Source organism: Chinchilla lanigera, unplaced genomic scaffold, assembly GCF_000276665.1.
Source record: "Chinchilla lanigera isolate Chin_1 unplaced genomic scaffold, ChiLan1.0 scaffold00052, whole genome shotgun sequence".
NCBI classification, from domain to species: Eukaryota; Metazoa; Chordata; class Mammalia; order Rodentia; family Chinchillidae; genus Chinchilla; species Chinchilla lanigera.
In genome coordinates this window covers 15179126-15196866 of record NW_004955453.1, presented here as the reverse complement: position 1 = coordinate 15196866, position 17741 = coordinate 15179126, and the positions used below count along the sequence as shown (strand labels likewise).

At 46.3% G+C, this 17741-nt stretch overlaps 1 protein-coding gene and 1 long non-coding RNA gene across 5 annotated transcripts in view; one reads left to right on the top strand and one right to left on the bottom strand.

Moving 5' to 3' along the window:
* Positions 1 to 642: 642 nt before the first annotated feature.
* Positions 643 to 15840, bottom strand: Cxcr1 (chemokine (C-X-C motif) receptor 1). Of its 4 annotated transcripts, none has more exons than XM_013519957.1 (3): positions 15739 to 15840; positions 4323 to 4394; positions 643 to 2670 (listed from the first exon to the last, which is right to left on the bottom strand). In XM_013519957.1, exon 3 carries the CDS (start codon positions 2660 to 2662, stop codon positions 1595 to 1597), a length of 1068 nt encoding a protein of 355 aa, XP_013375411.1. In that variant the 5' UTR covers positions 2663 to 2670; positions 4323 to 4394; positions 15739 to 15840; the 3' UTR covers positions 643 to 1594. The 4 variants fall into 4 exon arrangements, with proteins under 4 accessions (XP_013375411.1, XP_013375413.1, XP_013375412.1 ...); XM_013519959.1 differs by lacking the exon at positions 15739 to 15840 and adding an exon at positions 5547 to 5561; XM_005395665.1 differs by lacking the exon at positions 15739 to 15840 and adding an exon at positions 6698 to 6777 and having other exon boundaries at positions 807 to 2670.
* LOC102016342 overlaps positions 4446 to 17741 on the top strand; it is a 29551-nt gene continuing 16255 nt past the window's right edge. Inside the window, exons 1-3 of the long non-coding RNA XR_262744.2 lie at positions 4446 to 4542; positions 6679 to 6799; positions 9086 to 9343. This is a non-coding gene — a long non-coding RNA (uncharacterized LOC102016342). The remainder of the gene's footprint in view (positions 4543 to 6678; positions 6800 to 9085; positions 9344 to 17741) is intronic.

Below are 17741 nucleotides of genomic sequence, written 5' to 3'. Positions count from 1 at the left end.
GACTTTTCACCTGACCCAAGCTACCACCCCATCCCTGTACCCGCCTCATCATTCACTCCAACCTCTCTGGACTGTCACTGAAGCCTTCTCTTAGGAGTTTCTGGAAGCTTCCAGAGGTTTCTGAGGAGCCTCTGCCTGGCCCACACGAGGTTCTCCAGGCAGGCTGGTGGGAAAGGAGTCAGGGGCTCTCGTCCTCAGGGGTAGATCTGACTCAGGAGAGAAGCAGAGAAGAAATCAGAAAGAATCAGGTAAGGAAAGCAAAAAACGGAGGCTTCTTTCTCCCTCCTTCCCTCTCACCCGTCTCAGCTTTGACCACAATCCCTCCTGGGAGCCTCAGTCTCAGGCCATCCTGACAGTTCCCGTCCCACATAAACCAGCACCTTCCCAGATTTACTCCAGCTCTTTGGAGCTGGGTCTGTGCCATTAGTAATCACAGGAACCCCGACATCATCGGTACTCACTTTCAACACTTCACAGGTCAAAACTAGAATGACGATAAAGCACAAAGTCAACCTCGAGGAGCGAAGTGTGTTGCCCAGGACAGCAGGAGGGTGACAGGGAGAGAACAGATAAGAGGTTCGGAGAGCAGATGGCGTGCGAGTGAGCTCAGGCTTTTTTAACACCATTCATTCATTCAATAAATATTGACCGAGCATTTAATGGGCTCTGGGCAGTGTGTCGGACACCAGGGATGTAGAGTGAACAAAACAGAAGAGTTTTGCCTTCAGGGATGGAAAACAGAAACTACAGTAATTCCAAGGAAGCATGGGGGGGTGGCTAGTACAATACAAAGGAGCCAGGCGAGATCCACCCCAGGAAAGAAATTTTATTGGAAATATGGGGCTGGCCGGCTGACTGCCAAGTGTGTGCAGGTCTGTGAGGTTGCTAATGCTCCATGTCAGGTTGGAAGTGTCAAGAGGGTGAGTCTTGTTCCATCCACAGCTCTGCACATATCCAGCATGTTCATTGCCTGTCTCTGATCATGGAATAAAGAGGACTTCATGCTATAGCACTGGTTTCCCGAACATCCACAGCACCCCAGGGGAAATTATGTCCGGCTCCAGCACAAGGCCACCTGGTGGTGTGATGCTTCAGCAGCACCTGCCTTGAGATCCTCAGCAGATACTACAACTGCAAGGGGTGGGACAAGAGTCCCATGAGATCAGAGGGCACAGAAAAAATGCAGCCTGCTTAAGACATGCTCGGCGTTTGGGGTGATGATCCAGCAAGGACTAACAAGAGGGTCCTGCCCATTTGGGAAAACAGCTTTGGCCCTAGTTCTTTGCTTTACTGTAAGATGCGGGCTACAGGTGTGACCATGCTAATTACCTAGTTAATGGATCAAAGATGCACAAGTTCAACAGAAATGAGGCTGCTCCTTTTCACGGCCGTGTGAAGCTGGCCCTTGGAGGTCTCTGGCACTTCCTCAGAAGGCTGAGGTGGTCCCTGAGGCACCGGTCCCTAACTCCCCCACACTCTGTAGTTGCCCCTCAAACCCAGAGGATCTGTTTGAGCCAGTCTATCCCACCCACACAACCTTGGGCTGATGGCTCTTCTTTCCTTAGAGAGTGAGAGACTCTTTCACCAGTGGAATTCAGAGGTTTGAAGCGATAGTGCTGGAGGAGCAGTGAGAGGGAACACGGTGACGGGCCAAGAACTCCTTGCTGATCAGACCGCGGGCAGCGAGGACCTTGAGGAGTCCTTGGCGAAACTTTTGGCCAATGAAGGCATAGATGATGGGGTTGAGGCAGCTGTGGAGGAAGCCCAAGATCTCAGTGACCTCCAGGGCTCGGTCAATATGATTGCGGCGCTCACAGGTCTCTTCGATCCAGTGGTTCCTCATGAAGGTGTCCACAAGCAGCACCAGGTTGTAGGGCAGCCAGCAGAGCAGGAAGACAAGCACAACAGCAAAGATGACCCTCATGGCCCGGTGCTTCTGCCCCATTTGGGCCTTAAACAGTGTGCGCAGCGTGAAGCTGTAGCAGAACAGCATGATCAGCAGTGGCAGGATGAAGCCGAAGATCTGGAACACGAAGCGCAGCACCAGGCGCCATTTGGTCGTGTCACTACCCAGAAACTCGTAGCAGACAGTGATGGACTCGTTTAGAGGGAAGGCTTTGCGGAAGAGGAAGGTGGGCAAGGAGAGAATCAAAGATACTACCCAGATGCCCATGCATATGAACTTGACCAAGTGGCGCTTTTGGGTCAGAGTGTGTGTGGCGTGGACGATGGCCAGGTAGCGGTCCATGCTGATGCCGGCGAGTAGTAGAATGCCGCTGTAGAAGTTGACTTCCTTCAGGAGAGAGACGATCTTGCAAAAGGGTGTGCCAAAGATCCAGCCCTTCTCCTTGTTGACAGCCCAGACAGGCAAGGTCAGGGCAAAGAGCAGGTCAGCGATGGCCAAGTTCAGCAGGTAGACATCAGTGACAGAGCGGGTGACCTGGCTGGATAAGATGACCACCATCACCAGAGAGTTTCCCAGCAGGCTCAGCAGGAACACCATGATATAGACAGCAACCAGAGCAGAGCTGCTGAGCACATCAGCGTCCGTATCACAGGGTCTAAAATCTTCTCCTGTGGGTGGCATGCCAGTGAAATTTTCAAACCCCTCAAACCACATCTCATCAGAAACACTCCAAACGAAGTTCTGAAATTCACCCATGGTTGGCTCTAGTGGAAAGGTGAGAAGGAAAAAAAAGTGATTTAGTAACTCAGATTGAAATCGCTCTCGTTATAGATGTGAAGGGACAGCTTTTACTTCTCTTTTGCTTTGGCAACCAGCGATTCCCCTCTTCACCTCCAGTTGGAGCTTCTTTCAAAGTTGGCTGCCCAGAGGCACCAACCTTCCATAATTCAGAGGCCCAGCCCGAGTACAGGATAAGACAGAATACAGGGAAGATACTTTTGCCCTTAGTTGACCCTACAACCACCCCGACTCTACCTCCAGCCTGAACTCTTCCCCTTTTACCCTTCTCTGTCCTCAGCCATGTCTGTGCATTAAGATGACGGGGGACCAACCTGATGGCCTCATGCATTCAGGGGGAGGCCAGCTCTCAGCAAAGTAGAAGGAGCAAGCCTGCACAGGTGTCGCTTTCTACCTTACTTCTCCTTCTATGTTCTCCCTAATTCTTGTTTACCCTTCTTAAAATATGCTAGGAGAAAGAACTGATGACATTTAACTGCATTACATTACATGGATGTTCTTTGACTTACAATGGGGTTGCATCCAGGTAAATCCTTCCTAAGTTGAAAATATCCTAAGTCAAAAGTGCATGGAGTACACCTGACCTACATCATAACTTAGCTTCACCTACCTTAAACATTCTCAGAAGAGTCCATTAACCTACAGTAGGGGGGAAAGCCCTCTAGCACAAAGCCTGTTTTATGATAAAATGTTGAATATCTAATGTAATTTATTGAATACTATACTGAACATGATAAACAGAATGGCTGTTGGTAAAGTCAGAACTAATGCATCAAACCAACAGATGATGGGGCCAGTTTATATTTTAAGCCTGTCTTAAATGACTAGTAAACATTTTGGTCCTATGTCTAAAGAAAGTTTAAGCATGTGAAAGGACAAAATCTCCATCTTGTTCCCTAAAATCCCCTCCTAAATATCCACATTCAGCAAGTTTTCAAGTAGTTATTTTTTAATCATGAAATACTGTCCAAAGCCCAGAAGCACAATCTGTGAACAGATCAAAGCCACTTTGCTGGGGGAAAGAGGATTATGTGCTACTCTCTCTGCTTAGACAGCACCCACGGAGCACCCCCAAGCCCCCAGGATTCTCTAGAGAAATATCTGAAAGTCTCCGAAGTTATCCAGGTGGGGTCTGGACCTGGGTACCCACTCTCTCCTGAGTAAGCTTGACTGGGGCCCTTTTCCCCTGTAGATCTCCAGTTTCTCTCTGCACATTGACAGGAGGCAAAGAAGGTAACTCCTTGTCTACTTCCAGGTCTAGCATTCTGATAAGTTCATTCTAGTGGATAGTTCACCCCACACATTCTAGTACATTCTCTCCTTGCCAGTATTTGCATTTCCATAGAAGACAAAAATCTTAGGATAAAGCAATAAACATCCAACGGGCAACTGTCAAACTCTGTCCTACAAAAGAAAGGATGAAGAGACCGTGGCCTCCTAACACCAACCACATCCACATAGGAGGTTAGAGTCAAACACACAGTCAAAAGAAGGTGGAGGAAAGAGGCCAGTTTAGCAGCAGCCCTCAGATCCCATAGGAGTGAGGGCATTTTCTAAAATAAAGTTAAACAAACCCTCGTACCCCAAAGAAAGTCCTGCCAAACAAGAGGCTTCCTACCTGAGGCACGAGCCAAGTGTGTCTGATGTAGAAGACAGCAGCTCAGAGACCAGAGTGACCTAACAGAGGGAACTAGATGAATAAAGAGAAATTGAGAAACCACACAAGACCACACCTCCCTCCTGAGCGCCACCCATGTCTGCATTTGGGAACAGATTAATACAAGATCTCAGCCCATCAGAGACTCCAGGGATCTGTATGAACTAAGGAGGATTACCAGGTATGAAGTTGGAGTTAAAGTTCCAGTATCTGAATTCTCCACTCTGTGATGATCACTTTTATCATTTGTTCCCCAAATTCCCTAGTAGATGGCCTTTGAAAACTTTCAGCGTTCCTGACAACAGTAAAGCTGAGCTGGGTGTGGTGACACATGCCTGTAATTGCAGCTACTTCAGAGGCTGGGCAACAGGAACACAGATTTTGAGGTCAGCCTGGGCAACTTAGTAAGACCCTATCTCAAAATTTAAAAAAAATCTTAAAAGGGCTAGGAATGCACTCAGTGGTAGGGCCCTGAGTTCAGTTTTGAAAAGCTGGCCGGGTGTGGTGGTGCATACCTATAATCCCAGCACTTGGGAAGCTGAGGCAGGAGGATCACTGCAAGTTTGAGGCCAGCCTAGGGTACATAGTGAAATCAAGGCCAGCCTGAACTACATAGCGAGACCCTGTTTCAACCCCCCCAAAAAAAATAATTTCCAAAATTAACAAGAAATAAAAAGTAATAAATGTGGAAAAGATTTGACATTTTACAACAAATGCTTCAGAAGAAGTCTACGGTAGGAGGGACTTGGGGGTTGGCTGGCGGGGAGGAGGCAGAAGACCACATTTATACTGTATTTGGAAGCAAGCACACAACTTTTACTTAAATGTTAGGCTTCTTTGGGGCCTAGAGAAGACTTGGAGGAAAATTGAACTCCCCTCTTTTGCTCTATTACTGCCAATTATTGATCCACTCAAATGGCTCTGGAGCTGGGGGCCTGAGCCAGTCCTAGAGTGCAGCTAGACAGCAGAGAGACCGCTGGGGCTGGGGCCGTCAGTGGCAGAAGAGCTGCAGACTTATTGCTGCTCCCTTCCGAAGTGAAGGACCGCTTTTCTGCAACCAACATGAGGCGGCCAGCAGCTAACTACTGTGCCCTGGCTTTATTCCTCCAGCACTAAAATCATGTCTCCATTATAACACGAACCCTGCGGTACTGTAGGGGTGTGTCTATGAGCCAGGCTTCTCACCTTCACTATGAGCTGCTAGACAGCAAGGCCTCCCTTTAATTCATCTCTGTATCATCTGCCAGAGAGCACAGTTCACGCTCAGCCAGTGGCTGGGGAAAGAATGACGTTAGACGTAGCTCATGAGCTTGGATCACCAGCACCATCCGAGTGTCCATCACTGTCAGCCCGGAGTGTACATCTGAAAGCTTCACTTCCTACAGCGGGGCTGCTTTGCCGGGCAGTGCCCCTGCCCAGCCTGCTCTGCTGTTTGAAGTCAACACCTACCACAGGAGTGTAAATCCTGCCCCTGTCACAAATGCCAGCTGTGTGCGCGGCTGGTGCCTACCATTGTGCCACTTGCAGGGACGGTGTCCAAGCTAAGTCATGCTCTCTTCCTGGGCTCTGGTCACATTTCTACATTTATAGTGGCAGGAAGTGTAAGGAGACAATTGCCCTGGCGTTACTCACCCTCCAGTACTTTCGCTGATCCTGGACTATTGGGATCTGCTGCCCTGACCGGAAAATGGGGTGGTCCCAGAAAGGAAGGGACATCCCTTCATTAATCACCCAGGGAAAAGGAAGCTCCGTGCCAGAAAACAGTGACTGGGGACACAGGAGAAAAGAAACGGTAGGGCCTCGCCTGTGAATACAGGTCCGTCCGTGTGCCGCGTTAAAGAACAAGCCGAGGCGGTGGGGGAAGCAGTTTGGCCACAAGGGGGCAGCAGTCTCCAGACAGTGAGCCCCCTGAGCTCTATGCGTTGAAAAAGACTAGGGTCAAGAGCAGTCCCGTCCAAAACCAGTTTTTAAAGTTCTTTGTGGATAGTTAGTTCCCTTCTGCTTTTCCTAAGCCCTTGGTCAAATCGGTTCACGAACCCCCTTTACTGCAATGAATCACAGAGTCTCGGGAAAGGTCTGGTCTGGTCTACCCTGGAGCCCAGCAGCGCACCCGGATGAGCACCGAGTGACAATCGGGATCGCTCGAGTCTCCACGGGAGGCTGGATCTAGAGGACAAGGGTTGAAAAGAATCTTTCCCTTTGCGGTAGGAAAGCGCATTTCACTGGAGAAGGGGGAGAGGCAGAATAAAATTGTTCCCATTTGGAAAGGTTCCAGCAATTCAGCCCACCCAACACATCTTCCACACTCTGTTCTCAGTTACAACCGCTGCTCTTACTCCGAGCTGTTCTGTTCCTCGTGCTACGAGAACACTCCGTGCTGACTGTGACAGGTGCGGCCCCAGTGCAGTCATCTGGCAAAACGTGGGGGCACCTTGCGGGTAAGCTGTTCTCCCCACTCTGTTTTTCCCCTCTGTGGCGGCTTCCGTCAAGTCAGTGTGAGCCGCACGATGTGCTGTAAGTGTACGGTTTTTGTCCCTGTGCCAGCTTGATGCCCATGGAAGCATCTCCTCACATTCCTCCTGAAGAGTCCATTTGGCTCTGCAGATCGCAGTGGAGGAAAAGGAGGTAGAAAAGTGTTTGTCCCCTCTCCCTGTGACACCCTCATCACCACAGTGACAGCTTCAGAGGGTACCTATGTGACGTAAGGCAAGCCAATCAGAGCAAAGGTCGGGATGTTTGTTCAGTACCTGTGAAAAAGCAAATTTATTGTCCTGTGGCACCTGGCAGCCACTTTGCTACCGTAAATGGTAACACCAATGCAAAGACAAACACCAACACGCACAGAGGAGGGCAGAGCCGAGAGAATGAGACGCAGCCAGGTCCTAACCACAGCGTGTCCAGCTTCTCTCTGCACTTTAAAATCACACAAACCAGTACATTCTCTTCATTATCAAGACTAGTTCAAGGTGAGTTGAACCTGCAGCCAACACAACACACTGAAAGTTCTAGAAAACGAAAGTCATGGAGGATGAAAGGCCGTCAGGCATGACTGCTGCCCCCTTGTGGCCGAGGGGGACTGTGACAAGAGGCTAGAGCAGGAGTTGGCGGAGGGCAGTCCCAGTCCTGACAGCCAAGCTCCAGCAGAAGCTAGAGAAGAACGTTTAAAGTGGCCCCTTGAGGACCCATTTGAGGGACTCCCTTCCTGAGCAGATTCACCAGTGCTCACAAGGGGACCCAGAAATCTCTCTTGGGAGCCAGACAGACCGTGATTCAAATGCCAGCTGTACTTTATCAGTCTGTGATGTTAATTACCCCGATGTGATCAGTACATATCGTACACACGTGTATTAAAATAGCGCACTGTGCAGCATAAGTAAACACAATCATTATGGGAGGACTGAAAAAGATTGAATGTTTAAAGAGAAGGAAACGGGGCCGGGGATATAGCTCAGTGGCATAAGTGCCTGCCTGGCAAGTGCAAGGTCCTGAGTTCGATTCCCAGTGCCAAAAAAAAAAAGTTCAAATTGAAATAAAATTTGGGCTGGGGATATAGCTCAGTGGCATAAGTGCCTGCCTGGCAAGCACAAGGTCCTGAGTTCGATTCCTGGTACCAAAAAAAAAAAAAAAAAAAAAAAAGAATGTATAAAGAGAAGGAAATGTTGGCTAATTTGATCATCACACACTACACTGTATACATTCGTTAAATTATGGCACGTTTAAATTATGGCCAATCAATGTGTGCTACTAAGATAAAAAAAATAAAGCAGGGCCTTATTCACTGAATCACTACGAGGCTCAGTGAGTTAATACATGTTAGGATCTTAACAGATAATAAGTGTTCAGTCACTTTTAGCTGTCTTTATACAAACCTTCTCTCAAAGGTGCTACTGGGGAAATGTGTACCCAAAATATTTTAAAATGCAGATGCTTTATCTCCGCAGTTACATTTAATGTGAGGAGAGGAAGGAAAGGAAGAAGGGAGAAGGAGGAAGAGAAGGAGGAAGGGAAGGAATGGGTAAAAAGTTTATCACAGGTGTTCATAACAATAAAATGGCAATAATTTCAGTGTCCTTCAAAAAGTATTTATAGTAGCCCTCTAGAACAGGAGAGCAGCCAGGCGTGCTGGTGCACACCTGTAAGCCCAGCCCTTGGGAGGCTGAGGCAGGTGGATTGCTGCAAGTTAAAGGATAGCCTGGGCTCCGAAGTGAGTTCAAGGCCAGCCTGAACTGCATAACAAGACCCTGTCTCAAAAAGAGAAAAAAAAGGATACCATGCTCCTATTAAAAATAATAATATAAAAATAACAATAGTAATTAGTGCTATAAAATATAACGGCATGCTAAGTGGAAATGAGGATTAACAAGTAAAACGAAGTCTAACATTTTGTAGTGAACATGTACATATATGCACAGAGTAAAAGCTGGAGTCAAAACATTAACAGTGGTCATCTTTGGGGAGCAGGCGTATGGATATTTGCTTTCTTATGTCTTTTGATGTTGCCTGAGGAAAAAAATACATAGCCATTTTTCTTTAAAAAAGAAATAACACTATGACGGTGATGTACCCCTCTGTCCTCAGCTCCGGCTGCACAGGGGGGCTGCACAAGCAAAGGCCCAGCCCTGAAAGTTTCTGCCCTGCTGAGCTCCTAATTCCTCGCCCCTGAAGTCCCCTTCCTGCTCCGGCCACCCGCACCGCTCACCACTCCATTGTCTCCCTTTTTTCAGACTCTGCCCAATTCCTTTGTAGAAGTTTTTGTTCCCCGCTGGACCCTAAGCAGGCAGGGCCTGGGAACAAAGCCTGTGCCTGGTCGAGATTCACAGCGCATCCCTTGCAGGCTGCTCTTCCCACCAAGGCACAAAGTATCTGGTTCCGGCTGTGTCCTAGGCGCACGCGTGACAAACACCGAGGGCTTGTGAGCCGTGCAGAGGTCTGGGGCCCTGAGCTCAGAAAAGCTCCACAGAGTCACCTTGGGACTTGTGCTCGTAAGTGGAGTGGGGCGGGACCACCTGGTGCATGGGGACTTGGAGCCCACTTGCAGTCCCACCTTTTTTTTTCCAGTATTGGGGAATGGACTCAGGATTTTTCCATTGAGCTAAATCTCCAGGCTTTTTCTTTTCTTTTGTTTTGTATTGCTTTTAGACAAGTTCTTTATAAATTATTGAATTGCCCAGGTTGGGCTCAACCTTGAAAGCTTCCCACCTCAGCCTCTGAGTGCTGAAATTACAGGTGGGTGCCACCATGCGAGGCTCAGTTCCATCTCTTATTGCATCACTGGGGTGAGACCTCTCAGTTCCCCATCCGAAGGGGTCTTAGTACAGCACAACGAAGGCCAGCCACAGGCCCCGGGCACCAGGGCAGCCTGCACTTCCTGTGAGCATTCCAGTGCCTCAGAGAGCACAGTATTACATAGCAAGTAAGAAGCACCATGTCCCATAAGGGAAAGACCACAGAAGAAAGAAAAAGAAAAAAGCTTTTTTCATCGGTGTGGTGGTACACCTGTAATCCCAGCACTCTAGAGGCTGAGGCAGGAGGATCACTGCAAGTTGGAGACCACCCTGTGCTACATAGTGAATTCAAGGCCAATCCGGAAGACATAGTGAGACCCTGTCTCAAAAAAACTAAAGAAAAAATCCACATGAATGAGATCATTTGATACTTCCTTAGTTTCACCCATGTTATCACATATGACAGGATTTCATTCTTCTTATGGCAGTGATATTCTGTGGTACATACATACCAGGTTCACTTTACCCGTTCGTCTACTAACGGACACTTAGGCTGTTTCCGTTTCTCAGGTATTGTGCATAGTAGTATGGTGAATGTGGGCATGCAGACGTCTCTCTGACGGTGATTTCATTTCCCCTGAACACATATACTCAGTAGTGGGATTACAGGATCACAGGGTAGTTCCATCTTTAATTTTGGGGGGAACTCTATACTGTTTTGCATAATGGCTATATTAATTTACATTCCCACCAACAGTGTGTGAAGGTTCCCTTTTCTCCACATCCTCAATAGCACCCATTATCTCCCATTTTTTTTAATTGTAGCTATTCTAACTGGAGTGAGGTAATAGCTCATTGTGGTTTGGATTTGCATTTCTATAACGAGTGGTGATATTGAGCATTTTTTCATACGCCTATCCACCCCTTATGTGTTTTCTTTTGAGAAATGTCTATTTAGGTCTATCACCCATTTACAATTGGGTTATTTGGGTTTTTTATTGAGTTTTAGACATATTCTGGATATGAATCTCTTGCTAGATGTAGTTTGCAAATATTTTCTCCCAAGGGGTAGATTGTCTCTTTATTTGCTGTGCAGATTTCATTTGATGTAATCCCATTTGTCTATTTTTCCTTTTGTTTCCTGTGTTTTGGGGGTCATACTCTAATAATTATTGCCCATTCTAAAGTCCTAAAATGATTCCTCTGTATTTTTTTTCTAGTACTTTCAGGTCTTAGTTTCAGGTCATAGTTTCAGGTCTTACATTTATGTCTTTAGTGCATTTTAAGTTGAATTTTGTAACTCATGAGAAATAGGGATCTAGCTTCATTCTTCTGCGGGTGGATATCCAATTTTCCCTGCATCCTTTATCAAAGACCATCCTTTCCCCAATCAGTGTTCTTAGCACTTTTGTCAAAGATCAGCTGGCTGCAGATATGTGGATTTACTTCTAGACTCTCTATTCTGTTCCATTGGTCTACATATCTGTTTTTATGCCAGTATCATGCTGTTTTTACTACTTTAGCTTTGAAGTATTTTGAAGTCTTTAGTGTACTGTTTCCTGCTTTGTTCTTTTTGCTCATGATTGCCTTCACTATTCAGGATTTTTTTGTGTCCCTTATTAATTTCAGGATTGTTTTTTCTAATTCTTTGAAGAATGTCATTGGTATTTTCACTGGGATTTCATTTAATTCATAGATCACTTTGGGTAGTATGGACTCTTTAACAACATTTATTCTTCCATGAATGTGCGATATCTTTTCAAATATACGTATTAACATTCTGCCCCTGGCCCCCAAAAGATACATGTACATCCCTTTATGCCAAAATGCTCTTAGTCCATCTCTAAGAGTTGCCAAAGTCCTAACAGTTTCAGCATTGCTGAAAAATCAAGTGCAAAGTCTCCTCTGACATTTAAAGCAAACTCTTATCTATAAGCCTCTGTGAAAATCAAAAGAAGGTTAAACACTGCTGACATACGAAGGCACAGGGTAAACATTCCCGTTCCAAAAGGAAGAAATAGGGGGATAGAAAGGAATGGTACTGAAGCAAGACAGAAATCCAGCAAGGCAAACATTGAATCCAATAGTTTCAAGTCTAGCACTGGGGCAATCAGGTGAGATATGAACTTCATGCTGCATGGGCAGCTCTGCCCCTACAGCGCTGCCAATGGTTGCAGCCTTCATGGCTTCTCTCTGGCACTGGCTTTGCTCACTGCTTGCAGCTTTTCTCAGATGATCCATGTCCCTGGCTTCTCCAACTTCCACTGTACTTCACACTCACAGCTTCACACACTGTCCTCCTATAGGTTCACTGACCCACTCTTCTGAAATCTAGGTAGAATCCTCCATGACCTCACAACTCTTGCCTTGCGCATCTACCTAAAACCAGCCCATGAATGATGACCATGTTGCCACCAGCTGGAGCAGCAGCCGAGTCCTTTTACATCTTTCTGTGGTTGCAGAGGCCTCCAAGTGCCTGCATCACCGAGCACAGCAAACTGAACCCCAGAGATTCAATTTGCATTCCCTAGGTGCAGTGTTCCTGGAGAGTGATGACTTGGGGCTCTCTTCTCAGAGAAGTCTCCCTTTTCCCTCCACGAGTCTGTAAAGGTTGGGGTCATTTCTTCAAGACATCCTCTGTATTGTCCAGATCCAAAGTACTTTGCTTCTTTTTAATGTTAATTTTTTAGTAAACAAACTTTCCTCTGCTCCACCTTTACAGGCCCCAACTGATGGAGACCACCACAAAGTGGCTCTGAGCAGGATTTAAAATTAATCAATTGGCTGTCTACATTTACTTGTGAGTCTGTCCCAGGCCTAAGTGATTTACTTTAAGAACAGTGGCTGGCATGAAGTAAGTGCAACTTTCCAAGCCAACAGTCACAGTTGAGGCCTGTATTGGTCTGTGACACTGTGACACCTCAGAAGGCAAGATAAAGCGCAGCTGAGGACACCTGGCTGTCACTCCAGTTCTTAAGATAAAGATTGCAGCTGCAGCCATTTGGCTCTTGCTGTAAATGTCGACCTTAGAGATGGGACAGTCCTCTTAACTGACAAAATTTACTTTTCCGAGAAGTCTTTGATCTAAACTTCCCAAGGTCCTGCTCAGTTTCCTGTCTTTCCCTCAGCTATTCCTTTTATTTGAAAAACCCAATAAATATGGGTGTGATCCAGAAGACTTGGGGTCTTACCCTTCAGAGAGTTTTAATCTTCCTGGACTCCCCAAAAATCACATTACTTGTCTCTTTTATTTAGACCTTCACTGTAGCTCATTTTAGGAGGTCAGGAGCCTGATCAGTCCCTAATACTCATCTTTCCTGGGGTTTCGTTGTGGGCCAAACTCAAAACTTCTAAAATAATTCAGCTGTGCTACTTTCTCTTTATTCTCAACTAGATCTGGCTACAAGCGCCCAACAGTACCAAAGCCACTGCCTGAATGTCTGTATGCCTTAAAATTTCTGCTGCTGAGTTAGCCTGCTACCTTTAACCTCAGTCTCTCCCAAAGTCTCAGGACATGAGCAAAAAGTAGAAAATTTTTCTGCCAAAGCATAACACACACAGCCTAGAATTCAACTGCCAATAGAGTCCTTTTAGTTCCCAGCTAAAACCTCCTGAACCTGGTCTTTATCAGCTGCATTTCTATCAACATTCTGGTCTTCTGAGCTCTGACCAGAATCCCACACCAAGCTCAGCTTACAGCATTCCAGAGATGCTTCTCCAGCTAGCATCTCCAAATCTTTCCAAACTCCTCCTGCAAGCCAGTTCCACAGGCTTCTGAACCAGATGGCCAGGTAGTATCACAGCAACACTCCCATTCCTGGTATCAAAATCTGTCTTAATTACTTTTTTGTTACTAGAACATCATACCTGATACCCTCAACTCTAAAGAGGAAAGGTCTATTTTGGCTCCCAGGTTGTAGAGCTTTCAGTCCATAGTTGGCTGGCTCCAAGCCCAGGCAGCACGGCAGAGGGGCATGACAGAGAAGAAACAGCTCATGGCATAGTGGTGGGAAGCAGAGAGAGAGAGATCAAGGTATGGAGGAGACAGGGAAATAGACTCTTCCAGGTCACACCCCGTAACCCACCTTCTCTAACCAGGCCTTACCTCCCAGCATCACATTTAGCTATAAACTCATCAATGGACTAATCTACTGATGAGTATCTCACCCCTGTGATCTAATCGCCTCCCAAAAGCCCACCTATGAGCCCTGAAACTTTCGGCAGACATCTACATATAAACCGTAACAATTTTCTGATGTTGAATAATGCTTGAATTTTTGCAGTAAATTTCATTTCATGAAAATAAGTGAATTTGATAAAAGCCAAAGTCCTAAAATGCCCTTCAAGGCCTCACTCTGCCTCTGCCTCTACCCCAATCCCACTTCATTACTCATTGTATTTGCTTACTAGGGCTGCCAAAAGAAAGTACTACAAACTGAGTGGTCTAAAGGGTGCAGATTTACTGTCTCAGAGTTCCAGAGGGGAGAAATCCAAGATCAAGGAGTCAAAGAGCTATTCTTTTCAAGCAATGTATGGGACAAGCTAGCCTATCCCATGCACCTCCCCAGCTCCTGGAGACTTGTGAGCAATTGCTGAAACTCCTTGATCTGCAGCGGCATCACCCAGTCTCGGCACCCATCTTCACACTGCATTCTCCCTGGATGTCTGTGTTAAAATTTCCCCTTTCTATAAGGACACCATTGCAACAAACAATCCCAAATAAAGTCACATGTTAGTGTCCTGGGAGTTAGGCCTTCAACATGTGACTGGGGTAAGGGGGCACAGTTTAACCCAGAACACCTTCTAATAGGATCCTCCCACTTGACCCCTCCCGCACTGCTCCCGCCTTGGGGCATTGGGCCATCAGTTTTTTTTCTGGAGAACTCTTCCTCCAGAACCCTACAAGTAACTTACCCACCTTCCCACAGGCTTGCTGCCTGCTCCTCCCCCACCCCAGGCCACCCTGTCCTCTTGTTTGTACTCTTGCCTCCTCCAGCCTTCCTGGTGTCCTTTACCCCACTCTACTTTCAGGGCTCTTTGCTCACTTCACTCATCATTTCCTAACCTCCCAAGTGCTTTGCTTGTTTATCATATAGTCCCATATTTACTGTCTCCTTCTCCCTCCTCTTGACACTATAAGCATCAGGAAGACCAAGCTCCTTATCTATTTGACCACTCTATTCTAAATAGTACTTAGAAGAGCTTGGCAAGTAGAGCTGCAGTATAATTTGTTTCAGAGAGAAGCTCAATACAAAGAAAGAATGTTGGGATCACACATTCCTCACCACTCTGGGAGGCTAAGGCAAGAGGATTGCAAGTGTGAGCCCCACCCGGGCAATTTAGAAAGACCCTGTCTCAAAAGAAAATAAAGGTGGGGGGGGATTTAGCTCTGCATGAAGATCCTGGGTTCAATCTACAACAACAAAAGACGGATCTATTTCTACAGCCTGCAAGACTCCCAGTGACGTGCCCTCTATCTCTGTCACCTCCAGCCGCTGGAAATAACAGGAGGGAAGTCAGCCCACAGGACTGTAAGCGATGATTTAGCAAAGCAGGAGCTGTTCTGGCAATGCCTGAGACCAAGCAAGGCAAAAAGAATCTAGTCCTGAAGAACAAGAGTTGTGGTTTCAAGACCAGTCCAGGAGAGAATAGCATTATCTTCCAAGCAAGTTAAATAACTGGCAAGGTCAGGTGAAATAATTTCGGGGGGAATCCCTCTACCCCACAGGAGCGCCCCAGAGTAAACTGGACTAGCAGTGCTCATCAGACTCTAACGCTGCAGTTTTCTCATAGATGCCTTCTCCTCTACAGCCCTCCCAGAGAAGGCTTTACCCATGGCCAGAGTGTGAGCCATCACCACCCAAGTGTTTCCCAAGTTCCTGAAGTTGTCACAGGATTCAACATTTACCAGTCCTATCGCTGGGGCCAACCACCTTTTCCTGCCCACAGACCCTTCCTCCCAGTCCTCAAACCTCTTCGAGTCACCCCACATTTTCAAATACACAAATTTGGACCCACTCTGCAAAGTTCTAGACAAAGCAAATTCGAAAGAAGTGAAACTCTTAGCTTTTCAGTCCTCTAGCTCAGGCTACCATACAAAATGGCATAGACTGAGTAGGGAGGGGACTTAAAAACAGAAAATGATTTCTCACAGTCTGGAGCCCAGAGCGTTAAGACCAGCAGCAGCCGGGTTCCCGCACAGGTTCCTTCCTCGCTCACAGTCTGCTGTCTTCTTGATATGTCCTCATGCGAAGGACTGGGGAGCTCTGGTTTCTTCCTCTTCCTTTAAGGATGCTGATCCCATCTCACAGGGCCCCACCCTCATGAGCTCACCTACACCTAATGACCTCTAAAAGCCATCACCTCCAAACCAGATGTGGTAGCTCATATCTATAATCCCAGCACACTGGGCCAGGGGTATAGCTCAGAGGCATAAGCGCCTGCCTGCCAAGCACAAGGTCCTAAATTTGATTCCCAGTACCAAAATAAAAAGACCCCACAAACTATAATCCCAGCCCTCAAAAAGAGGCAGAAAGATAAATGCAAATTTGAGGCCAGCCTGAGCTACATGAAAGACTCTGTCTCAAAAAAACAAAAACAAAACAGAAAGTCCCACCTCCAGGCACTATCACATGTGCATTTGTTTGTTTGTTTGTTTGTTTTTGGTACCGGGAATCGAACTCACAAACTTGCACTTGCCAGGCAGGTGCTTGTGCCGCTGAGCTATATCCCCGGACCTGCATGTGCATTTGGAATATTTAGGGCTTCAACATATGAATTAATCTGTGGAGGGGGCTGGGGATTTAGCTCAGTGGCAAAGCGCCTGCCTGGCAAGCGCAAGGTCATGAGTTCAGTTCCCGGTACCAGAGAAAAACTAAAAAAAACTAAAAACTGAATTAATCTATGGAGGAGGCAGATCTTCAGTCCATCATAAACACCTTCTCACACTTTGACTTGAACAGTTTCCTTTTCTGGTAGTGCTCCCTTACATATTCATAAGGAAAGCTTCCAGTAAATTCTAACAAACTTCTCCATCTTTGATGCAGGCTTATCTATTTTCTCTTACATCCAACCAACTGCACTGAGCTGTACCCTTCATGGCCCAACTGGCATAGTCATCACACCGTCTGACAGCCCCAGCTGCCAAAGTGGTATCCGTGGTTGCAATAAAAATAAAGCACACAAATGGTCCTGAGGGTGGAGGGGCTGGGGATAGGAACTGGGCAGATGGAGACAGGTGGGAAGAAGACTTGTCGTTAATAGCTTTTTTTTTTTTTTTGGTTTTTCTCCGGTACCAGGAACTGAACTCACGACCTTGCGCTTGCCAGGCAGGCGCTTTTGCCGCTGAGCTAAATCCCCAGCCCCCGTTAATAGCTTTTAATACTTTTTGCAACATGGGAAACAGGGCCCATGTATATCTTAAACATTAAAAAAAAAAAAAAAAAACTATTTTTAAAAATTTTTATTAGTACACGTTTGCAGTACATAATGATTACATTCATCCTGAGGGGAGTACACAAACATCCTAATTCTTTTCATGTCCCTCCCCCTGCCTTCCTTCCCACCTGCATTTTCCCTCCTCTTTCCCCCCTCCCTCTTTCTCTTTTTTTCTATTATCTATCTTTTACTTTGCTCTTTACTTACATTTTTGGTTTCTCGTACAAGAGAAACCATGCAATTTTTAAGCACCTGTGTCTGATTTATTTCACTTAACATTATAGTCTCAAGGTGCACCCATTTGCCTACAAATGACTCAGGTTGATCCTTCTTTTATGGCAAAGTAGTGCTCCGCTGTGTATAAACACCATATTTTCTTTATCTATTCAACAAAGTTAGGCACATAGGCCACTCCAAGAAGTAACCATAAACATGGGCATGTGTTTGTGACTGTGCTCTGATGTCTTTAACTCTTTACAGAAGATATCTAAAAAGGAAATAGCTAGGCCAAATGGAATTTCTTATTTTAGCTTTTTGAGGCATCTCCACACTGATTTCCTCAATGGTTGTGCTAGTTTACATGCCTTCCAACAATGTGCAGTGGTCTCCTTTTCCCTTGCAGGCTGACCAACCTTTGTCATTGTTTGGTTTCTTGATAACAGATATTCTTTCTGAAATAGGATGGAATCTCCAGGGTTGTTTTAATTTGCATTTCACT

What these genes read in the sequence shown, in the direction of transcription:
- Cxcr1 (XM_013519957.1), bottom strand. Translation starts at nt 2,662, where the DNA reads ATGGGTGAATTTCAGAACTTCGTTTGGAGTGTTTCTGATGAGATGTGG.